The 26,237-nt window shown below is 39.3% G+C and overlaps 1 protein-coding gene across 1 annotated transcript in view; it reads right to left on the bottom strand.

The window, feature by feature from the left end:
* The window catches only part of NNT (nicotinamide nucleotide transhydrogenase), a 441,005-nt gene that overhangs the window by 139,121 nt on the left and 275,647 nt on the right, over positions 1-26,237 (bottom strand). The window contains exons 13-15 of the mRNA XM_053701258.1: positions 23,079-23,224; positions 9,404-9,599; positions 5,607-5,840 (exon numbers count right to left, since the gene is read on the bottom strand). Coding sequence (XP_053557233.1) covers positions 5,607-5,840; positions 9,404-9,599; positions 23,079-23,224 — 576 coding nt within the window. The remainder of the gene's footprint in view (positions 1-5,606; positions 5,841-9,403; positions 9,600-23,078; positions 23,225-26,237) is intronic.

The raw sequence follows: 26,237 nt of genomic DNA, 5'->3' as shown, positions 1-26,237 counted from the left end.
CTGCATACCAGATTCTGCAAGGCCATGCCGGAGCTATTAGAATTACCGACACGCTCTCCTGTTTGATACGAGCAATGACTTGTGGAAGGAGCGCAAATGGAGGAAACAGGTATGCTAGATTGAAACTCCAAGGAACCGCCAGAGCATCTATCAAAGCTGCCTGTGGATCTCTTGACCTTGAACCGTACCTTGGAAGCTTAGGTTCTGCCGCCATCAGATCCAACTCTGGCACTGACCAATTGAGGGTTAACCTGGAGAACACCTCCGGATGGAGAACCCACTCCCCGGGATGAAATGTCTGTCTGCTCAGGAAATTCGCCTCCCAGTTGTCCACTCCTGGAATGTGGATGGCAGATAGACAAAAAATTGTGAGCTTCCGCCCACTGAATAATCGGAGACACCTCCTTCATGGCTAATGAACTCCGAGTTCCTCCCTGGTGGTTGATGTTTGCCACTGAGGTAATAATGTCTGATTGAAACCTGATAAACCGGGGTAAGGACAACTGAGGCCAAGCCATCAGAGCATTATAAATTGCTCTCTACTCCAACATGTTTATGGGGAGAGCAGACTCCTCCCGAGTCCATAGTCCCTGTGCCTTTAACGAGTCCCAGGCTGGCGTCCATGGGCACGATCACCAAGGAAGTTCGCCGGAAGCATGTGCCCTGAGAAAGCCACAACAGAAGAGTCTCTTGTCGACTGATCTAGATCTATCCTTTGAGACAGATCTGAATGATCTCCGTTCCATTGTCTGAGCATGCATAATTGCAGAGCTCTCAAATGGAATCGAGCAAAGGGAATGATGTCCATGGAAGTGACCATCAGACCAATTACCTCCATACATAGAGCCATTGATGGCCGAACAGTAGACTGTAGAGAGAGGCAAGAAGATTTGGATTTTTTTTGGATTTTCTGACCTCTGTCAGAAACATTTTCATAGAAAGGGAATTTATGATGGTCCCTAAGAAAACCACCCTTGTAGCTGGAACGGAACTCTTCTCCAGATTCACTTTCCATCCATGGGAACGTAGAAAAGACAACAAGCTCTCTGTATGAGAGTTTGCTTGTTGAAAAGAAGGCGTCTGAACCAATATGTCGTCCAGGTAGGGCACCACTGCAATTCCCCGAGACCTGACCACTGCCAAGAGAGCCCCAGAACCTTTGAAAAAATTCTGGGAGCTGTGGCAAGGCCAAGACGGAAGATCCACAAACTGAAAGTGCTTGTCTAGAAAAGCGAATCTCAGGAACTTGTGATGATCCTGGTGAATGGGAACATAAAGATATGCGTCCTTCAGGTCTATGGTCGTCATGAATTGACCCTCTTGAACCAAGGGAAGAATGGAAGGAATGGTTTTCATTTCTAAGGATGGTACCCTGAGAAATTTGTTGAGGCACTTCAGGTCTAAAATGGGTCGAAAAGTTCCCGCTTTTCTTGGGAACCACAAACAGATTCGAATAAAATCCTAGACCCTGTTCCTTTAGTGGAACTGGAACAATCACTCCCAGGGAGAAAAAGTCCTGAACACAGTTCAAGAATGCCTCTCTTTTTACCTGGTCTTCAGATAATCTTGAGAGGAGAAATTTGCCCCTGGGAGGGCAAGATTTGAATTCTATTTTGTAACTCTGAGATACTCAACCCAAGGATCTGGGACATCTCGCATCCACGCTTGACGAAAAAGAGAAAGTCTCCCCCCCCCCCCCCGACCAGGGGCAGACCATTCATGCTGACAGACTCTTTGATTGCTTCCCCTTGTTCCAAGACTGATTGGGTTTCCAAGTGGACTTGGACTGCTCCTGTTTGGAAGAGGTAGAGGAAGCCTTTTGACCTATAAAGTTGCGAAAGGAACAAAAATTACTTTGACATCCTTTAAGACTGTTCTTCTTGTCTTGTGGTAGAAAAGACCCTTTTCTACCCGTAATATCAGAAATTATTTCTGCCAGCCCAGGTCCAAACAAGGTTTTACCCCTGTAAGGAAGCGCCAGAAGCTTGGACTTGGAGGCAACATCAGCTGACCTGCGGGCTAGGACAGTGAAACCAGACATCTTGGCTCCCAATCTAATAACTTGCAAGTTAATATCAGAAATAAAGGAATTGGCTAGTTTGAGAGCCTTATTCCTATCTAGGATCTCCTCCAACGGAGTCTCTTGTAAAATTGATTCAGACAAGGCATAGCACCAATAAGATGCTGCACTTGCTACTGTGGCAATACAAACAGTGGGTTGCCACTGAAGATCCTGATGAACATACATCTTTTTCAAATAAGCCTCCAGCTACTTGTCCATGGGATCCTTAAATGAACAGCTATCCTCTATAGGAATCGTAGTTCTCTTAGCCAAATAGAAATAGCCCCATCTACTTTAGGCACCAAGCGCCATGAATCTTAAAATGGAGTCAGCAACAGGAAACATAATTTTAAAGACTCGAGATGGGGAGAAAGGTATCCCTGGCTTCTCCCATTCCTGTGTAATCTCCGTCACACAGTCTGGAACAGGAAACACTTCCACAGAGGAAAGAAACATCCTAATATTTGTTAAGCTTTCTAGATCTTTTAGGGTTGACCACAACAGGCGAGTCGCAGTTGTCCAAAGTAGCCAAAACCTCCTTTAACAGTACACAAAGGTGTTCAAGCTTAAACCTGAAGTTTACTTCTTCAGCTTCAGGCAAAAGATTTATATTTATGAGGATTTCACCCTCAGAAGCTATCGAGGTAACCTCCTCCTCAGAGTTATAAGGGAGAGCAACCTGCGTAGCAGCAGATGGGACAGACACCTTACTATCTGAAAAATGTTTAGGTTTCCTCTTGCGTTTCCCCAATACTGTATAGGAAAAGCAGATAATGCTGCAGATACCGCAGAAGATACTTTCTAGATACCTAGAAGACAAAAAGCACTTAACTGCAATCTAGCTGTCCGGCAGGAAGACAGCTCACCAGGCGTGAAAAGGACACATACTCCTTACAGAGACCTGTGGAAAAAGAAAGAACAGAGTAACCAACTCTGGCTTTCTATAACTAGGGCTGCAATATGTTAGGAAACAAAGTAAAAACCACCTCACAACTTCCAAACTGCTTAAAAGCCACCTCTACTCTACTGAAGAGATTGACGTGGACTCAGCAAAACCCAAATCCTTGCTTGCAGGGAAAAGTATCCAAAAAAGGAATTAATTTCTTCAGACACCGAACTTCACCTCCTCCATTGACATGGCAAAGAGAATGACTGGGGATTAAGGGTAGGGTAGTGACACTTAACAGCTTTGTGGTGCTCTTTGCCTCCTCCTGCTGGCCAGGAGTGATATTCCCACTAGTAATTGGAATGACGTTGTGGACTCTCCATGTCTTAGGAAAGAAATAAAGCTACATTATGCATTGCAAAATTATTTTCTGATACAAAGGTGCATTGAGTGGAGGACAATACACAGCATCAATTTTAATTAAGATAAAGTGTCAAGTCTCCTCAAAAATCTTCATTTCTATACTTGACCCACAGCATAACTAAAGCCACAAGGTGTGTGAGGGGAAGTGAATGAATAGGAAAAGGGGAATAAAGAGGAAAAATGTAGATCATTGGTTAATTAAAGGCAGAACAAACTACTAGGAAGAAAAATGGGAACATTCCTTCCTATTCCAGAGGAGAGAAGACTATGGTCCCTGAGCTACTATTTAACCCCTATTACCTAATCTTGCAAAAGGGAAACAAGTCAAAAAATAAACTTTCCTAATTCAGATGGAGCATGCAATTTTACAACTTTCTAATTTATTTCCATTAACAAATTGTGCAGTCTTTTTGTATTTTACACTTTTTGAGTCACCATATATGCATTTGTAATTGGCTGATGGCTGTTACATGATACAGGAGGAGTGGAAATAGACATAACTTAAATTTGTCAGAAGAAAAAAAAAAATCTACTAATCATTTGAAGTTCAGACCAAGTGCTATTGCTATGTCTTTTTATCATGCAACTCTACTGTATTTACTGGTCCTTTATTAAACCAGTGCATCAATCTCCTATCACTATTCTAGGTTTTATTTTAGTGGGATATGGGTTACCTGTGGGTGTGTATAGTATATATTTACTTCAATATATAAACATAAAAAAAGAAGATTTAGAAGATGGGGTAAATGCTGCTTATGTTCAGTATTCTCTGGGCTAAGCACTGCCAGGAGTGTACAGATAGTATCACTGTGCATAGCTTGCATGTAGAGATAAGCTGTACTCGGTTATAAACAATAATGTGTTTGAGGTCAGTTAAATATTACTAATATGCATGCATTTTAATTTCTGTTACTTTAACTGTGCATGTGCAGATAAGCGTTTTGTTTTTTAAAGTCATCAATACCATTTTCTTTTTTAAATAAAAGCATTTTTGGAAAGAAAGAAAAAAACTTCTAAATGCTTCTAATATAAGTTGAACCACATTTGAAAATATATGTGACCAAATAATATAAACCAAAATATATTATCTATACTGTGAATATTCAGTATGATCTATGCCTCACAAAAAAAATTATTTACAGTTATTGTCACTCTATTATTATAGATTTCAAGTGCAGGCATAACAATTGCCAATTCAAATGGATACGATGAGCACAGTCGTAAATGACAAAGCTGGCTGCAGAGATGCACATGCTGAGCAATCCAAGTTGCTCCTTGTAGAAGGCAAAATTTGTTTAAAGGGGAATAAATCGTCTCATGTAAGGTTAATACTATTCAACCAATTTAACAATCCATAAAAAATGGAAGGCTGTAAGAATAGTATGTTAAGTATATTATATTATACTGTGTATCTTATGCCAACTGTTACATTTATAAAAACAGGGGGAAAGGTTTGTTGTGTTTGTTATTTTAATATATATTTCAGGAATTTGCGTTTCTGCACATAAAATAGTCATTTAAATTGCCAGTTGTATTTAAAAACAGGAAAAGCCTGCTAGATATTTTATATACATAAAATTAATAAACTATTTTATAGACTTTCAAACGTAAGCTATCCATTTGTTTTTTCACTTATATTTAAAAAAAAAAATATGAAACCTGAGAGTTTTTTAAATGGAACATAGATTATAGACTTCAAGGAAACACATGTTAGTTATTTCAGGAAATAATAGATAGCAAACTAAGGAGATTATAGATTATTTATATATATATATATATATATATATATATATATATATATATATATATATATATATATATATATATATATATATATCCTGCGTATTTCCCTTTAAGACGCAGGTTTCAGAAGGCTTACAAATCTGGGTGGCAGAACTAAAAAGGGGAGTCGGAATCTGTGGCGCCAGAATGCAAGTTATACCCTGTATACTGACAGAACACCCACTCAGAAACAAAAACAGGCAACGCCAGAACGTAAACACATGTACGAGAAAATTGTTCCCAGGCATCTTTATCTAGAACACCTGGAGAACAACTCATTCTATCCAGTTGTCTATTTGGAATAAGCCTCAAGGTTCATGTATTTATTCTTGTTTGTTTAAAACAAAATAACTTGGCACTAAAAACACAAAAAGGGGGGGGGGGGGGAGAATATGAAAAGTAAACTATGAAATTGTAAAAGAAACCCAAACTTCCCTGGCATGTGAGACTTACCCTGCAGTTTCCCATAAGCAATAAGGGAGCCGCTGAATGTCACGCCACCTATGTAGGTTCCCAGGTATGCCACAATCTTGGTGAGGTTTGCTGCAGGGTCTGTTGCAAAGTGTGGATATTCAATCATGTATTCGGCTACACAGGTAAGGACGGCAGCCAGACCTACCAGACTGTGGAAAGCAGCCACTAGCTGGGGTAGGTCTGAAATCTGGATACGTTTGGCAATGGTCAGACCTGGAGGTTGGAGAGAGAGAGAGAGAGAATAACTATTTTTCTGAAGTTAAATCTAATTTAAAACTATTACGTGGCAATCCAAGCTGTTATATTTAGTGCTAAATCAGGTTACTCTTTAAAGTTGACATCTCACTAAACTATTCCTTCCTATATACAGAGGAAAATAAGTTTCATATGAACTGAAAAGTATTATATTGCAAAATCCCCTACCTTTCAAGAAGATGCTAAATGATATTAAATGCTACTGGCAAACGCCAAACCTGCCAACCATAACATAGTTTTACATGAAAAAGATCTTATGAAACTGTATGTGAGAAAAAATTACTGTAAAATATGTTAAGAGATACTCATAAGTGTTTTAGACTGGAGGTCTCTGTGCCTAAATACTGTATATTAAAATCAGTACTTCTGTTATATGAATATACCTTTAAATAGACATAAAATAACAGTAATGTAACGTTGTCTAGTGCAAGAGCGCATTTTTACTGCACTACTGCTTTCAAATAATAGTGTTTAAACCCATGTAAATGGGTTAAACACATAGTTAAAGTTAGATCCAGAGCAGCAATGTACTTCTGTGAGCTAGGCGGTTATATATATATATATATATATATATATATATATATATATATATATATATATATATATATATATATATATATATATATATATATATATATATATATATATATATATATATATATACACACACACACACACACACACATACATATATATATATATATATACACACACACACACACACATCTCGTAAACCCATTAACAAGGTATAGATGTGCAGCAACCATCACCAGATAACTCTCTCTAGGGTACTGCTGCTACTTAGCCTTCCTAGGTATGCTTTTAAACAAAGGATACCAAAAGAACAAAGTAAATGTTATAATAGAAGAAAATTGAACAGTCTCTTTCAACAATTTATTTTGTCTTCTGTGTTCCTTAAAAACACTCTGGAGCAGCAATTCCCTTATAGAGCGGAGCAGTGTCTGGCAGTATGCACAGATGTCACCCTGATCAGTCAATAAAGTCAGCTCCAGAGTAGAAATGCACTAACTGTCCATAGCTGACTAACTGGGCTACATTACCAGTGGAGAGCTAATTTATATAAATACAAGTGGAAGGTTATTAGCACTCCGAAAATTAACCATAGATCAGATCTCTGGTTTATTTTCCAAAAGTGCCAACATTGCCCCCAAAAGTAGCAAATATATTGTTTTTTTAAATAAAACCCCACTCAAACACATAGTTCTGTGCTACCAATGCAGTAATGAAATGCTTTAGAAAATTGGAGCATTTTATTATTGATCTTTTATGTATCTAATACTGGTAAAATCAAATGAGCAACAGGTACAGGGGGATTTTTCCATTAAAGCATACGAGAGGTTGCTAGCATGATCCAGGAATAGACTGAGAAAGGAGCTTGGCAAGAAGGAAGAACTAGAGAACTTGTCATATGTTATTGCTTCTGGATAGCTGATCTGCTAAAAGAATATAAAACCCATTTTTTTGTTTCACGTTTCAGCTATAGCAAGTGATTTTAAGCAAGTTTACAATTTACTTCTATTATCTATTTTGTTTTGTTCTTTTGGTATCCATTGTTGAAAAGAATACCTTAGTAGGCTCAAGAGCTGCTGATTAGCGGCTGAACAAATATGACTCCTGTTCATGGCTCACTCAAATTCAGCTAGCTCACAGTAGTTCATTGCTATTTTGTCAATGAAGGATACCAAGAGAATTAAGCTACTTAAATTATAGAAATACATTTTGGAATTTGTTTAAAATTTTACACCCTAAATTATAAGAGAAAAATGTGGGGTTTCAATACCCTTTAAGTTGACACGTTTGGTTTGCAGCATAAAGCAAGGGTTTAACAGAATATAATAATGCAAAAATGAAAAGTTCTAACCCTTTAGAGAATTTTATAAGAATACAAATGTCTGAGTGCAACTATGTGTTTAACCCCACAAAGTGGTTAAACATACTAGAAAACCACTTAGGAACTGCGACACATTGCTACTTTTGGCTGGATGTGGATGGTGACCTCAAATCACTGGGTTGTCACTAGTGCTACACTATAATGGCTCTTTTAACTTAAATGATGCTGGCACATATGTAAAGCCGTCTAACAGTGCCAGTAAGTTGTTTTATCAATACTTAAGCTCTCAGATCTATTTGTGATGTGTTGCACGAGAATGGTAAAAAATGTAACTGGTTTGAAAAAGTTTTTTTTTTTTTCAAGTACTTAGCATTACTAAAATTGATATCGTTTCTATAGTACTAGGATCAAGACGGGACCACTTCTGTGCTTTAAAATCTGACTATTTCTCTTTGGCTACTAGTTTATTGCCCAATATTTTTCAGGCACATTCACTAAATTCAGTGGTGGTAAAGCTAAAAAGTAGACTTTGGTTTGTTAACTGTGCTTATGAATCCCCTTTACACAACCTTACTGACAATGATTAGCATTCTTGGTTGTTGCTGTTTGAAGATAAAAGGATTTTGGGGATCATACCATGAATAGGCATGAAATTCCAACTCTTCACCTTACACAAGTCAGCAACATGCCTCAGAGCAAGGGATGCGTGCTGCAATTGCATGGATATGTTTGTTCCATCTAAAATAACTGTCACATCAAAGTATAAATACTGACAGTTCAAACAATAAAATAATGTGATAATATAGAAGAGGTTTAATAAAAGGGGTAGAAAAGTCAAAATTAAACTTGCATTTTTCAGATAGAGCATGTCATTTTAAGACACTTAAATTTACTTCTATTTTCAAATGTGCTTTGTTCTCTAGTATCTCTTGTTGAAAAAGAATATGCACATATCATACACCAGTGGGAGCTGCTGCTAATTGGTGCCTGCACACAAATGCCTTTTGTGTTTGGCTAACTAGATGTATATATCTAGCTGCCAATAGTGCAATGCTGTTCTTTCAGCAATGGATAACAAGAGAATGAAGAAAATTTGATAATAGAAGTAAATTGGAAAGTTGTTTAAAATTGTATGTTCTGTCTGAATCTAAAGAACATTTTTGGGTTTACTATCCCTTTAATCATGGCACTTCCTAAAGCACTAACTGAAGTGAATGTCAACTTTCAAGAATGAGTACCCGGTTTTTAAAAATACTATTAAAAACATGGGCACTTTCATTCATGAAAGTTTTAATTTCACCGGTTTGTTAAAATACTTACCTTTTTCTTCTTAAAGCCGTAGAAGCGATTCCCCCTCCTGCCGCTCGTCACTTCATACGTCAGCATTGACGAATCCAGCTTCCTCCAATCACGGTGTTGCCTCAGGCAATGAATCCCCTGGGGGGAAAGCTGTGATTGGAGGATGCCGTATTCGTCATTGCTGACGTAAGAAGAGACGAGCGACAGCAGGGGGAATCGTTTCTCCGGCTTCAAAACGAAAAAGGTAAGTATTTTAACAAAACCGGTGAAATGTAAACTTTCATGAATGAAAGTGCCCCTGTTTTTATTAGTATTTTTAAAAACCGGCCACTCATTCATGAAAAAGTTGACATTAACTTTAAGGACTTACCAAGGGTGCCTCCAAGTGCCATGGCCCCAGACATCTGGGCAAGCAATTCTGGGCTTGGCTTAAGCGCTCCTAGAGTGGCAGCAATTCCTCCAGCAACTCCCATCATGCCCAGGGTATTACCGAGACGAGCTGTTCTTTGGGTGGAAAGACCAGCCAACGCACCAACACAGCACAGGCCTGAACCCAAGTAGATCATCTGAATACATAAACACACAAATACACACTTGGTTATTTAAGTCCTTAAGAAACCCCAAAATCGGACTCATCGCTAATGACTTATAAGTGTTTGACTGGGGCAAGTCTCTTGTAAAACAAGGAGTTAAAGGAAGCTTTAGTTATTCTAAATGGCCAAAAGATTGACATAAAATGTGGAAAGGAGATGGATTTACATTATTTAAAAAGGCATTATGAAGCATAATTAGAAAAGTATACCTGTATCTAAGCAGGCAAGACAAATCTTTAAAACGGTAATGTAATTTCAAACAATCAATTGTTTCAGACATAATAGGGTATTAGATATGCTTACTTTATAGCATTGGTATACATTTTGAATATGTAGAAAAATATAAAGAAAGAGGTAAAAAAAAAAAAAAAAATACAAAAAGCTTACGTTGTCATTCAATGCTAACTAATGGAAATTCTTAATGGGACATAATACTCCTATACTAAATGACTTGAAAGTGATGCAGCATAACTGTAAAAAGCTGACATGAAAATATCACATGAATGTCTCTATGTAAAAAGGGAAGATATTTTACCTCAAAATGTATTCAGCTCACCAGAGTAAGTGCTCTGTGAAACAGTTAGAGCAGCTGTAACGCTAAAGGTTGAAAAAAGAAGAAATAAAAACACAATAGCCAATCACTTTCAGCAGTGCTGAGGTCATGCATTGCTGTGATCTTATGAAATTATGAGATTTCACAGGAAACGTCCTAAAACTGAATAGGAAAATAACATGACTGTGCCTGCACATGATAGTTTCACACTCCCTTGTAAGTCCACTTTACAGTGGGGTGTGAATACTTAGGACATTTTGGGGAAAATATCTTTTTACATAGAGATGCTCAGGTGATATTTTCTAGTCAGCTTTTTACAGCCATGCTGCATCACTATTAAGTGCTTCAACATTCTGGTATTATGTCCCTTTAATTTATAGTGCTTTGTATGTGGTGGAATGGGGGGGGGGGGGGCACATAGGATATATATATATCTATAAATGTCCAAGCTTTTTCATCTTGAGTAAGAACTTAAATTCTACATGTGTCTAGTTAAAAAAAAAAAAAAAAAAAAAAAAAAAATCTTATTAGCTTACATTTCAAACAAACATTTTGGCAAATTGGTTTGCAGAGAAAGTAACTTTAGAACAAAATTTTACAGAATGATTTAGCTTCATGGATACTAAGAAAATGAATAAAACAAGATTAGTAATTTAGTAAACAGTTTTAAAACTCATACATAAACAAAAACATTAAGCTTGGAAAACATGGAAGTCCTGTTTATTTAAAAATATATTTAATAGGCTAATACTATTAAAGAACACGGATCATCTGTATGTAAACAGGGATTAACAATTTAACTTATTTTTGCTTAAATTCGGTATTAAGACCCCATGGTCAGATGTAAAAATTGCATTAAAAAAAACAAAACAAAAAAAAACATAATTTATGTAAGAACTTACCTGATAAATTCATTTCTTTCATATTAGCAAGAGTCCATGAGCTAGTGACGTATGGGATATACATTCCTACCAGGAGGGGCAAAGTTTCCCAAACCTCAAAATGCCTATAAATACACCCCTCACCACACCCACAAATCAGTTTAAAGAATAGCCAAGAAGTGGGGTGATAAGAAAAAAGTGCGAAGCATAAATATAAGGAATTGGAATAATTGTGCTTTATATAAAAAAAAATCATAACCACCACAAAAAAAAGGGTGGGCCTCATGGACTCTTGCTAATATGAAATAAATTAATTTATCAGGTAAGTTCTTACATAAATTATGTTTTCTTTCATGTAATTAGCAAGAGTCCATGAGCTAGTGACGTATGGGATAATGACTACCCAAGATGTGGATCTTCCACGCAAGAGTCACTCGAGAGAGAGGGATAAAATAAAGACAGTCAATTCCGCTGAAAAAAATCCACACCCAAAAATAAAGTTTAAATCTTATAAAGAAAAAAACTGAAAATATAAGCAGAAGATTCAAACTGAAACAGCTGCCTGAAGTACGTTTCTACAGCTTCAGAAGAAGAAAACACATCAAAATGGTAGAATTTAGTAAAAGTATGCAAAGAAGACCAAGTTGCTGCTTTGCAAATCTGATCAACCGAAGCTTCATTCCTAAACGCCCAGGAAGTAGAAACTGACCTAGTAGAATGAGCTGTAATCCTTTGAGGCGGAGTTTTACCCGACTCGACATAAGCATGATGAATTAAAGATTTCAACCAAGATGCCAAAGAAATGGCAGAGGCCTTCTGACCTTTCCTAGAACCGGAAAAGATAACAAATAGACTAGAAGTCTTTCGGAAATTCTTAGTAGCTTCAACATAATATTTCAAAGGTCTAACTACATCCAAAGAATGCAATGATTTCTCCTTAGAATTCTTAGGATTAGGACATAATGAAGGAACCACAATTTCTCTACTAATGTTGTTGGAATTCACAACCTTAGGTAAAAATTTAAAAGAAGTTCGCAACACCGCCTTATCCTGGTGAAAAATCAGAAAAGGAGACTCACAAGAAAGAGCAGATAATTCAGAAACTCTTCTGGCAAAAAGGAACAAAACTTTCCAAGAAAGTTATTTAATGTCCAATGAATGCATAGGTTCAAACGGAGGAGCTTGAAGAGCCCTCAGAACCAAATTCAAACTCCAAAGAGGAGAAATTGACTTAATGACAGGTTTTATACGAACCAAAGCTTGTACAAAACAATGAATATCAGGAAGATTAGCAATCTTTCTGTGAAAAAGAACAGAAAGAGCAGAGATTTGTCCTTACAAGGAACTTGAAGAAAAACCTTTATCCAAACCATCCTGAAGAAACTGTAAAATTCTCGGAATTCTAAAAGAATGCCAGGAAAAATGATGAGAAAGACACCAAGAAATATAAGTCTGCCAGACTCTATAATATATCTCCCTAGATACAGATTTACGAGCCTTAACATAGTATTAATCACAGAGTCAGAGAAACCTCTGACTAAGAATCAAGCGTTCAATCTCCATACCTTTAAATTTAAGGATTTGAGATCCTGATGGAAAAAAGGACCTTGCGACAGAAGGTCTGGCCTTAACGGAAGAGTCCACGGTTGGCAAGAGGCCATCCGGACAAGATCCGCATACCAAAAACTGTGAGGCCATGCTAGAGCTACCAGCAGAACAAACGAGCATTCCTTCAGAATTTTGGAGATTACTCTTGGAAGAAGAACTAGAGGCGGAAAGATATAGACAGGATGATACTTCCAAGGAAGTGACAACGCATCCACTGCTACCGCTTGAGGATCCCTGGATCTGGACAGATACCTGGGAAGTTTCTTGTTTAGATGAGAGGCCATCAAATCTATTTCTGGAAGTCCCCACATTTGAACAATCTGAAGAAATACCTCTGGGTGAAGAGACCATTCGCCCGGATGTAACGTTTGGCGAATGAGATAATCCGCTTCCCAATTGTCTATACCTGGGATAATAACTGCAGAAACTAGACAGGAGCTAGATTCCGCCCATACCAGAATTCGAGATACTTCTTTCATAGCCAGAGGACTGTGAGTCCCTCCTTGATGATTGATGTATGCCACAGTTGTGACATTGTCTGTCTGAAAACAAATGAATGATTCTCTCTTTAGAAGAGGCCAAGACTGAAGAGCTCTGAAAATTGCACGGAGTTCCAAAATATTGATCGGTAATCTCACCTCCTGAGATTCCCAAACCCCTTGTGCTGTCAGAGACCCCCACACAGCTCCCCAACCTGTAAGACTTGCATCTGTTGAAATTACAGTCCAGGTTGGAAGAACAAAAGAAGCCCCCTGAACTAAATGATGGTGATCTGTCCACCACGTCAGAGAGTGTCGTACAATCGGTTTGAAAGATATTAATTGAGATATCTTTGTGTAATCCCTGCACCACTGGTTCAGCATACAGAGCTGAAGAGGCCGCATGTGAAAACGAGCAAAGGGGATCGCGTCCGATGCCGCAGTCATAAGACCTAGAATTTCCATGCATAAGACTACCGAAGGGAAAGATTGTGACTGAAGGTTTCGACAAGCTGATATCGATTTTAGACGTCTCTTGTCTGTCAAAGATAGAGTCATGGACACTGAATCTATCTGAAAACCTAAAAAGGTTACCTGAGTCTGAGGAATCAATGAACTTTTTGGTAAATTGATCCTCCAACCATGATGTTGAAGAAACAACACAAGTCGATTCGTATGAGATTCTGCTAAATGTGAAGACTGAGCAAGTACCAAGATATCGTCCAAATAAGGAATACCACAATACCCTGTTCTCTGATTACAGACAGAAGGGCACGAGAACCTTCGTAAAAATTCTTGGAGCTGTAGCTAGGCCAAACGGCAGAGCCACAAACTGGTAATGCTTGTCTAGGAAAGAGAATCTCAGAAACTGATAGTGATCTGGATGAATCGGAATATGCAGATATGCAACCTGTAAATCTATTGTAGACATATAATGCCCTTGCTGAAAAAAAGGCAGGATAGTCCTTACAGTTACCATTTTGAATGTTGGTATCCTTACATAACTATTCAATATTTTTAGATCCAGAACTGGTCTGAAGGAATTCTCCTTCTTTGGTACAATGAAGAGATTTTGAATAAAACCCCAGTCCCTGTTCCAGAACTGGAACTGGCATAATTACTCCAGTCAACTCTAGATCTGAAACACATTTCAGAAATGCTTGAGCCTTCGCTGGGTTTACTGGGACACGGGAAAGAAAAAATCTCTTTGCAGGAGGCCTTATCTTGAAGCCAATTCTGTACCCTTCTGAAACAATGTTCTGAATCCAAAGATTGTGAACGGAATTGATCCAAATTCCTTTGAAAAAACGTAATCTGCCCCCTACCAGCTGAGCTGGAATGAGGGCCGCACCTTCATGTGGACTTAGGAGCTGGCTTTGATTTTCTAAAAGGCTTGGATTTATTCCAGACTGGAGATGGTTTTCAAACTGATACCGCTCCTGAGGATGAAGGATCAGGTTTTTGTTCCTTGTTGTGACGAAAGGAACGAAAACGATTATTACCCTGGAAAGAAAGGGAAAGCAGAGTAGACTTAGAAGACATATCAGCATTCCAAGTTTTAAGCCATAAAGCTCTTCTAGCTAAAATAGCTAGAGACATACCTGACATCAACTCTAATGATATCAAAGATGGCATCACAAATAAAATTATTAGCATGTTGAAGAATAAAAATGCTATGAGAATTATGATCTGTTACTTGTTGCGCTAAAGCTTCTAACCAAAAGATGAAGCTGCAGCAACATTCGCTAAAGATATAGCAGGTCTAAGAAGATTACCTGAACACAAGTAAGCTTTTCTTAGAAAGGATTCAATTTTCCTATCTAAAGGATCCTTAAAGGAAGTACCATCTGCCGTAGGAATAGTAGTACGCTTAACAAGAGTAGAGACAGCCCCATCAACTTTAGGGATTTTGTCCCAAAACTCTAATCTGTCAGATGGCACAGGATATAATTGCTTAAAACGTTTAGAAGGAGTAAATGAATTACCCAAATTATTCCATTCCCTGGAAATTACTTCAGAAATAGCACTAGGGACAGGAAAAACTTCTTGGATAACTACAGGAGATTTAAAAACCTTATTTAAACGTTTAGATTTAGTATCAAGAGGACCAGAATCCTCAATTTCTAATGCAATTAGGACTTCTTTAAGTAAAGAACGAATAAATTCCATTTAAAATAAATATGAAGATTTATCAGCATCAACCTCTGAGACAGAATCCTCTGAACCAGAAGAACCATTATCAGAATGATGATGTTCATTTAAAAATTCATCTGAAAAATGAGAAGTTTTAAAAGACTTTTTACGTTTACTAGAAGGAGAAATAACAGACATAGCCTTCTTAATGGATTTAGAAACAAAATCTCTTATGTTATCAGGAACACTCTGAATATTAGATGTTGACAGAACAGCAACAGGTAATGTAACAGTACTAAAGGAAATATTATCTGCATTAGCAAGTTTGTCATGACAAAACAGTACAAACAGCTGGAGGAACAGATACCATAAGTTTACAGTAGATACACTTAGCTTTGGTAGCTCCAGCCCCAGGCAGCGATTTTCCAGAAGTATCTTCTGACTCAGTTTCAACGTGGGACATCTTGCAATATGTAATAGAAAAAACAACATATAAAGCAAAATTGATCAAATTCCTTAAATGACAGTTTCAGGAATGGGAAAAAAATGCCAGTGAACAAGCTTCTAGCAACCAGAAGCAATAAAAAATTAGACTTAAATAATGTGGAGACAATAGTGACGCCCATATTTTTTTAGCGCCAAAAATGACGCCACATCCGGAACGCCAACACTTTTGGTGCAAAAGAACGTAAAAAATGACGCAACTTCCGGCGACACGTATGATGCCGGAAACAGAAAAAAATTTTGCGCCAAAAAAGTCTGCGCCAAGAATGACGCAATAAAATGAAGCATTTTCAGCCCCCGCGAGCCTAACAGCCCACAGGGAAAAAGTCTAATTTTTAAGGTAAGAAAAAAATTGATTTATTCATATGCATTATCCCAAATATGAAACTGACTGTCTGAAATAAGGAATGTTGAACATCCTGAGTCAAGGCAAATAAATGTTTGAATATATATATTTAGAACTTTATAAAAAAGTGCCCAACCATAGCTTAGAGTGTCACAGAAAATAAGACTTACTTACCCCAGGACACTCATCTACATGTTGTAGAAAGCCAAACCAGTACTGAAACGAAAATCAGCAGAGGTAATGGTATATAAATAAGAGTATATCGTCGATCTGAAAAGGGAGGTAAGAGATGAATCTCTACGACCGATAACAGAGAACCTATGAAATAGACCCCATAGAAGGAGATCATTTTATTCAAATAGGCAATACTCTCCTCACATCCATCCGACATTCACTGCACGCTGAGAGGAAAACCGGGCTCCAACCTGCTGTGGAGCGCATATCAACGTAGGATCTAGCACAAACTTACTTCACCACCTCCATCGGAGGCAAAGTTTGTAAAACTGATTTGTGGGTGTGGTGAGGGGTGTATTTATAGGCATTTTGAGGTTTGGGAAACTTTGCCCCTCCTGGTAGGAATGTATATCCCATACGTCACTAGCTCATGGACTCTTGCTAATTACATGAAAGAAAAGCAGTTTTACAAACAAATTAATATATCACAAGAACCTTTAGTTAATTCTCAACATGGTCTGGAAAAAAATATCAGGCACTAAATTAGTCTAGTGTGATTTGCTTTCAGATGCTTAAGGAAACCTAAGCAACACTGGCTCACACACTTTAATAACCACAGTTTCTCTGTCAAAACAGAATTTATGTTTACCTGATAAATTACTTTCTCCAACGGTGTGTCCGGTCCACGGCGTCATCCTTACTTGTGGGATATTCTCTTCCCCAACAGGAAATGGCAAAGAGCCCAGCAAAGCTGGTCACATGATCCCTCCTAGGCTCCGCCTACCCCAGTCATTCGACCGACGTTAAGGAGGAATATTTGCATAGGAGAAACCATATGGTACCGTGGTGACTGTAGTTAAAGAAAATAAATTATCAGACCTGATTAAAAAAACCAGGGCGGGCCGTGGACCGGACACACCGTTGGAGAAAGTAATTTATCAGGTAAACATAAATTCTGTTTTCTCCAACATAGGTGTGTCCGGTCCACGGCGTCATCCTTACTTGTGGGAACCAATACCAAAGCTTTAGGACACGGATGAAGGGAGGGAGCAAATCAGGTCACCTAAATGGAAGGCACCACGGCTTGCAAAACCTTTCTCCCAAAAATAGCCTCAGAAGAAGCAAAAGTATCAAACTTGTAAAATTTGGTAAAAGTGTGCAGTGAAGACCAAGTCGCTGCCCTACATATCTGATCAACAGAAGCCTCGTTCTTGAAGGCCCATGTGGAAGCCACAGCCCTAGTGGAATGAGCTGTGATTCTTTCGGGAGGCTGCCGTCCGGCAGTCTCGTAAGCCAATCTGATGATGCTTTTAATCCAAAAAGAGAGAGAGGTAGAAGTTGCTTTTTGACCTCTCCTTTTACCAGAATAAACAACAAACAAGGAAGATGTTTGTCTAAAATCCTTTGTAGCATCTAAATAGAATTTTAGAGCGCGAACAACATCCAAATTGTGCAACAAACGTTCCTTCTTTGAAACTGGTTTCGGACACAGAGAAGGTACGATAATCTCCTGGTTAATGTTTTTGTTAGAAACAACTTTTGGAAGAAAACCAGGTTTAGTACGTAAAACCACCTTATCTGCATGGAACACCAGATAAGGAGGAGAACACTGCAGAGCAGATAATTCTGAAACTCTTCTAGCAGAAGAAATTGCAACTAAAAACAAAACTTTCCAAGATAATAACTTAATATCAACGGAATGCAAGGGTTCAAACGGAACCCCCTGAAGAACTGAAAGAACTAAATTGAGACTCCAAGGAGGAGTCAAAGGTTTGTAAACAGGCTTAATTCTAACCAGAGCCTGAACAAAGGCTTGAACATCTGGCACAGCGGCCAGCTTTTTGTGAAGTAACACAGACAAGGCAGAAATCTGTCCCTTCAGGGAACTTGCAGATAATCCTTTTTCCAATCCTTCTTGAAGGAAGGATAGAATCCTAGGAATCTTAACCTTGTCCCAAGGGAATCCTTTAGATTCACACCAACAGATATATTTTTTCCAAATTTTGTGGTAAATCTTTCTAGTTACAGGCTTTCTGGCCTGAACAAGAGTATCGATAACAGAATCTGAGAATCCTCGCTTCGATAAGATCAAGCGTTCAATCTCCAAGCAGTCAGCTGGAGTGAAACCAGATTCGGATGTTCGAACGGACCCTGAACAAGAAGGTCTCGTCTCAAAGGTAGCTTCCAAGGAGGAGCCGATGACATATTCACCAGATCTGCGTACCAAGTCCTGCGTGGCCACGCAGGAGCTATCAAGATCACCGACGCCCTCTCCTGATTGATCCTGGCTACCAGCCTGGGGATGAGAGGAAACGGCGGGAACACATAAGCTAGTTTGAAGGTCCAAGGTGCTACTAGTGCATCCACTAGAGCCGCCTTGGGATCCCTGGATCTGGACCCGTAGCAAGGAACTTTGAAGTTCTGACGAGAGGCCATCAGATCCATGTCTGGAATGCCCCACAGCTGAGTGACTTGGGCAAAGATTTCCGGATGGAGTTCCCACTCCCCCGGATGCAATGTCTGACGACTCAGAAAATCCGCTTCCCAATTTTCCACTCCTGGGATGTGGATAGCAGACAGGTGGCAGGAGTGAGACTCCGCCCATAGAATGATTTTGGTCACTTCTTCCATCGCCAGGGAACTCCTTGTTCCCCCCTGATGGTTGATGTACGCAACAGTTGTCATGTTGTCTGATTGAAACCGTATGAACTTGGCCCTCGCTAGCTGAGGCCAAGCCTTGAGAGCATTGAATATCGCTCTCAGTTCCAGAATATTTATCGGTAGAAGAGATTCTTCCCGAGACCAAAGACCCTGAGCTTTCAGGGATCCCCAGACCGCGCCCCAGCCCATCAGACTGGCGTCGGTCGTGACAATGACCCACTCTGGTCTGCGGAATGTCATCCCTCGTGACAGGTTGTCCAGGGACAGCCACCAACGGAGTGAGTCTCTGGTCCTCTGATTTACTTGTATCTTCGGAGACAAGTCTGTATAGTCCCCATTCCACTGACTGAGCATGCACAGTTGTAATGGTCTTAGATGAATGCGTGCAAAAGGAATTATGTCCATTGCCGCTACCATCAACCCGATCACTTCCATGCACTGAGCTATGGAAGGAAGAGGAACGGAATGGAGTATCCGACAAGAGTCTAGAAGTTTTGTTTTTCTGGCCTCTGTCAGAAAAATCCTCATTTCTAAGGAGTCTATTATTGTTCCCAAGAAGGGAACCCTTGTTGACGGAGATAGAGAACTCTTTTCCACGTTCACTTTCCATCCGTGAGATCTGAGAAAGGCCAGGACAATGTCCGTGTGAGCCTTTGCTTGAGGAAGGGACGACGCTTGAATCAGAATGTCGTCCAAGTAAGGTACTACAGCAATGCCCCTTGGTCTTAGCACAGCTAGAAGGGACCCTAGTACCTTTGTGAAAATCCTTGGAGCAGTGGCTAATCCGAAAGGAAGCGCCACGAACTGGTAATGTTTGTCCAGGAATGCGAACCTCAGGAACCGATGATGTTCCTTGTGGATAGGAATATGTAGATACGCATCCTTTAAATCCACCGTGGTCATGAATTGACCTTCCTGGATGGAAGGAAGAATAGTTCGAATGGTTTCCATCTTGAACGATGGAACCTTGAGAAACTTGTTTAAGATCTTGAGATCTAAGATTGGTCTGAACGTTCCCTCTTTTTTGGGAACTATAAACAGATTGGAGTAGAACCCCATCCCTTGTTCTCTTAATGGAACGGGATGAATCACTCCCATTTTTAACAGGTCTTCTACACAATGTAAGAATGCCTGTCTTTTTATGTGGTCTGAAGACAACTGAGACCTGTGGAACCTCCCCCTTGGGGGAAGTCCCTTGAATTCCAGAAGATAACCTTGGGAGACTATTTCTAGCGCCCAAGGATCCAGAACATCTCTTGCCCAAGCCTGAGCGAAGAGAGAGAGTCTGCCCCCCCACCAGATCCGGTCCCGGATCGGGGGCCAACATTTCATGCTGTCTTGGTAGCAGTGGCAGGTTTCTTGGCCTGCTTTCCCTTGTTCCAGCCTTGCATTGGTCTCCAAGCTGGCTTGGCTTGAGAAGTATTACCCTCTTGCTTAGAGGACGTAGCACTTTGGGCTGGTCCGTTTCTACGAAAGGGACGAAAATTAGGTTTATTTTTTGCCTTGAAAGGCCGATCCTGAGGAAGGGCGTGGCCCTAACCCCCAGTGATATCCGAGATAATCTCTTTCAAGTCAGGGCCAAACAGCGTTTTCCCCTTGAAAGGAATGTTAAGTAGCTTGTTCTTGGAAGACGCATCAGCCGACCAAGATTTCAACCAAAGCGCTCTGCGCGCCACAATAGCAAACCCAGAATTCTTAGCCGCTAACCTAGCCAATTGCAAAGTGGCGTCTAGGGTGAAAGAATTAGCCAATTTGAGAGCATTGATTCTGTCCATAATCTCCTCATAAGGAGGAGAATCACTGTCGACCGCCTTTATCAACCCATCGAACCAGAAACATGCGGCTGTAGCGACAGGGACAATGCATGAAATTGGTTGTAGAAGGTAACCCTGCTGAACAAACATCTTTTTAAGCAAACCTTCTAATTTTTTATCCATAGGATCTTTGAAAGCACAACTATCCTCTATGGGTATAGTGGTGCGTTTGTTTAAAGTGGAAACCGCTCCCTCGACCTTGGGGACTGTCTGCCATAAGTCCTTTCTGGGGTCGACCATAGGAAACAATTTTTTAAATATGGGGGGAGGGACGAAAGGAATACCGGGCCTTTCCCATTCTTTATTAACAATGTCCGCCACCCGCTTGGGTATAGGAAAAGCTTCTGGGAGCCCCGGCACCTCTAGGAACTTGTCCATTTTGCATAGTTTCTCTGGGATGACCAACTTGTCACAATCATCCAGAGTGGATAATACCTCCTTAAGCAGAATGCGGAGATGTTCCAACTTAAATTTAAATGCAATCACATCAGGTTCAGCTTGTTGAGAAAAGTTCCCTGAATCAGTAATTTCTCCCTCAGACAAAACCTCCCTGGCCCCATCAGACTGAGTTAGGGGCCCTTCAGAAATATTAATATCAGCGTCGTCATGCTCTTCAGTATCTAAAACAGAGCAGTCGCGCTTACGCTGATAAGTGTTCATTTTGGCTAAAATGTTTTTGACAGAATTATCCATTACAGCCGTTAATTGTTGCATAGTAAGGAGTATTGGCGCGCTAGATGTACTAGGGGCCTCCTGAGTGGGCAAGACTCGTGTAGACGAAGGAGGGAATGATGCAGTACCATGCTTACTCCCCTCACTTGAGGAATCATCTTGGGCATCATTGTCATTGTCACATAAATCACATTTATTTAAATGAGAAGGAACCCTGGCTTCCCCACATTCAGAACACAGTCTATCTGGTAGTTCAGACATGTTAAACAGGCATAAACTTGATAACAAGTACAAAAAACGTTTTAAAATAAAACCGTTACTGTCACTTTAAATTTTAAACTGAACACACTTTATTACTGCAAATGCGAAAAAACATGAAGGAATTGTTCAAAATTTACCAAATTTTCACCACAGTGTCTTAAAGCTTTAAAAGTATTGCACACCAAATTTGGAAGCTTTAACCCTTAAAATAACGGAACCGGAGCCGTTTTGAACTTTAACCCCTTTACAGTCCCTGGTATCTGCTTTGCTGAGACCCAACCAAGCCCCAAGGGGAATACGATACCAAATGACGCCTTCAGAAAGTCTTTTCTAAGTATCAGAGCTCCTCTCACATGCGACTGCATGCCATGCCTCTCAAAAACAAGTGCGCAACACCGGCGCGAAAATGAGGCTCTGCCTATGCTTTGGGAAAGCCCCTAAAGAATAAGGTGTCTAAAACAGTGCCTGCCGATATTATTATATCAAAATACCCAGATAAAATGATTCCTCAAGGCTAAATATGTGTTAATAATCAATCGATTTAGCCCAAAAAAAGTCTACAGTCTTAATAAGCCCTTTTTGAAGCCCTTATTTACAATCGTAATAAACATGGCTTACCGGATCCCAGAGGGAAAATGACAGCTTCCAGCATTACATCGTCTTGTTAGAATGTGTCATACCTCAAGCAGCAAGAGACTGCTCACTGTTCCCCCAACTGAAGTTAATTGCTCTCAACAGTCCTGTGTGGAACAGCCATGGATTTTAGTGACGGTTGCTAAAATCATTTTCCTCATACAAACAGAAATCTTCATCTCTTTTCTGTTTCTGAGTAAATAGTACATACCAGCACTATTTCAAAATAACAAACTCTTGATTGAATAATAAAAACTACAGTTAAACACTAAAAAACTCTAAGCCATCTCCGTGGAGATGTTGCCTGTACAACGGCAAAGAGAATGACTGGGGTAGGCGGAGCCTAGGAGGGATCATGTGACCAGCTTTGCTGGGCTCTTTGCCATTTCCTGTTGGGGAAGAGAATATCCCACAAGTAAGGATGACGCCGTGGACCGGACACACCTATGTTGGAGAAAGAACAGTTAAATTCATAACTAATAATAGTTCTAGCAAGAGCTAAAAAATTACACTACAGAGTTAGATTAGAATATTTTATTTCAATATAATAAAACAGAATTGTTCATTGTAAAATCTAGAATGGTGGTTGAGTTAATTGGCCTAATAATAATAATAATGAAAGTCAACCTAATAATAATGATAGTCAACCGATCTCGTTATGATTTAAGGAAGCATTTGCTTAAAGAGACTGAAAAGGACCAATCATCTTTGCCAACACACAAACACCACTAACCTGTTCAATATTATATCCACTTTGAAGAGCAGCTGCATATCCACCAACAAAGACCCCTCCAGGAAGCAGGTACAGATAGTTATACTCTGGTGGGTCAGTCGGCCGTTTGAACATGTCAAGCATTCTCTGAGTAACAAGGAAGCCTCCTGTAAACAGTTGGGAAAGAAATAAATTGTATTATTATTGCAAAGTACAAATAGCCATGATTAAAGGGACATGGAGTAGATAGAGCATGCAATTTTAAAACAACTTTCCAATTTACTTATATTATCCCATTTACTTTGTTCTTTTGATATCCTTTGTTGAACAGCATACCTAGGTAGGCTCAAGAGCAGCAATGCACTGCTGGGAGCTTTGTTTAAATGTGTACGTTCTATTTGAACCATGAAAGAAAAATGTGGGGTTTCGTGTTCCTTTAAGAATAACTCATCTAAGAAGCAGAACAAGTCACGGTCTGTAATTATTATTATGCTTACCATTACTACTACTATTCTTCTTAAATAGAAAATTAGTCTGTTTTCCTGAACCATGTGCTGAGGTCATCTGTCACCTCATAGCAGACTTTTAATTTTTCAATTATAATGCTTGTTTGTTTTCCTAATAACCTATACCAAGCTTAAAGTTAATGTAAAGTTTAATGGGAAAGTGCCCATTTTATTTTTATTTTTTTAAATACTTACCTTTTCCCTTATGACAGCAGATCAGCGATCCTTCACCCGCAGCTCCTGCTGTACTTAGCACAGCAATGGCGAATCCGGCTTCCTCCAATCATTGCGTGCACCCCAAGGCATTCAGCTTGTGAGACCTCGCAATAATTAGAGGAAGCCGGCATATATTCAACAGCAATATAAGTACAGCATGAGAAGCGGGCGGAGGATCGCTGGTCTGCTGACATAAGGAAAAAAGTATTATAAAAACAAAAAAAAAATATTTAAATGTAAAGTTTATTTAATGAAAGTGCCCCTGTTTTTAGGAGTATTTTTAAAAACTGTGCACTCTCTCATTAAACTTTACTTTCACTTTAAACTATGCCTCATTTGCCTCTTCAGCAATCAGATTTTCTTGAACACAGTACTGTAACAACCATATACATTCTCTTAGCAGAGCTTTTATACAGCAAACAATATCTACTGTACTAGAGGAAGCCAACAGTCTCTTACAATTTCAGGATCCACAATTATAATTCATTAATTTCCTGGCCCTTATTAACTACACTTCCAACACTGCTTAAAAAGGGACATTATACTGCTGTGCACAACTACAAAAGAATAGCAACTACTCACATTGTTATTGCATTCCACCCTGTTCCTGAAGCTCTTTACAAATCATTTCTGTTTTAATAAAACTGAAGCTCCGCCTCTTCATATTGGGCACCGCCATCTTGGAGATCAGGCATACACACAGCCTGTGACAGAAGCAGTGCACACTCCCAGATCAGTAATATTGCCCCCTTTTTCTTTTTTTTACAGCTGTATAATGTGTTTCAGGTTAGTGAACATGATACCTCATGTGAATTTTACATTTTTGCTTGCTTTTTTTTTTCTTTTCAGTTTCACAAAATATATTTATAAAAGCGCTCTGCTATAAGAGAAATGTATCCTCTGCAAAAAGGTAAAGCTTCTGCTTTGTGTCATGCACACTAACCTAACACATTATACAGCTGTAAAAAAATATGAAATATTACTGATCTGTGAGTGTTTACAGCTTGTCGCAGGCTGTGAGAATACCTGAGCTCCAAGATGGCAGCCACCAGTACTAAGAGGCAGAGCTTCAGTACCTGGTATCTTTAAGCGATTAAAATAGGAGAAAGAAATTTGAAAAACACAATTTATGCTTACCTAAATACTTTTTTTTTCCTGGTAGTCAGTTTCCACAAATTCATTCATTACCTTTGGGAAATACTTCAGCTGGCCACCAGGAGGAGGCAAAGACACCCCAAGCAAAGCATTAAATATCCCTCCAACTTCCGCTACCCTCTCAATAGTTTAAACCGAGGATAAGGAAAAGGGGTTCAGAGGTGCCAAGACTGCCGCCACTACAAAAAGTTTTGTGGACTCTCACAAGAAAGAAAATAATTTATCACGTAAGCATAAAATTATGTTTTCTTTCTAATGGCAGTGAGAGTCCACAAATCCATTCATTACCTTTTGTAAACCAAAACCCAAGCTGATGAGGACACAAAATAACTAGGGAGGAAAGGAAGGCAGACCTAATTACTAGGCACCACCGCTTGTAAAACCTGTCTCCGTAGACGCTTTTGCTGAGGCAAAAACATCAAATCTATCAGATTTCATGAAAGTATGCAAAGATGACCAAGTAGCAGCCTTACATATCTGTTCAACTGAAGCCTCATTCTTGAAGGCCCAGGAAGAAGACACTGCAAAGGTAAAATGTGCCGTAATTCGAGATGGAGGCTGATGGCCCGCTTCAATATATGTGAAGCAGATCAAACTTCTAAACCAGAAGGGTAGAGTAACAGCAGTGGCTTTCTGACCTTTGTGCTTACCAGAGTGCAGGATAAATAAGGAAGACAATTGACGAAAATCCTTGGCAGAAGAAATGGCCAACAAAAAAAATAACACATTCTAAGAAAGTAAATGGATATCAATAGAATGCATAGGCTCAAACCGAGCCTGTTAAATAACTCTAAGAACTAAATTAAAGCTCCACGGAGGAGCAACAGATTTGAAAACAGGTCTAATTCTAGGAAGAGCTTGAACAACAAAAAAACGGAATATCAGGCAAACTAGAAAACGTTTTCTGCAACAAAACAGACTAGGCAGAAAACTGACCTTTATGAGAACTAGCTGACAGGCCCTTCTCTAAACATTCCTGTAGAAACTGAAAAATGTGCGGAATCTTAACCTTATGCCAAGGACATCCATGATCCGCACACCAAGACAAAGCTTTCATACCTTGTGGTAAATACGTCTGGTAACAGGCTTTTTAGCCTGAATCAAAATATCAATCACCGCCTCAGAGATTCCCCTCTGGGACAAAACTAAGTGTTAAATTGATAGTTCTCTTCAAGCAATAGTGCAATAATAAAATGTTCTAGCTCATTAACACATCTGATGATTGCTTCTTTACCTTTCTTTAGGGCTTGCAGAGTTTAAATGCTCTCTTAAGAATCTAGACATACCACTATATTCCCAAGGT

Source organism: Bombina bombina, chromosome 2 (genome assembly GCF_027579735.1).
Source record: "Bombina bombina isolate aBomBom1 chromosome 2, aBomBom1.pri, whole genome shotgun sequence".
Lineage (NCBI taxonomy): Eukaryota > Metazoa > Chordata > Amphibia > Anura > Bombinatoridae > Bombina > Bombina bombina.
Note: the sequence above shows the minus strand (reverse complement) of the source record. Positions and strands in the feature narration are given on the sequence as shown.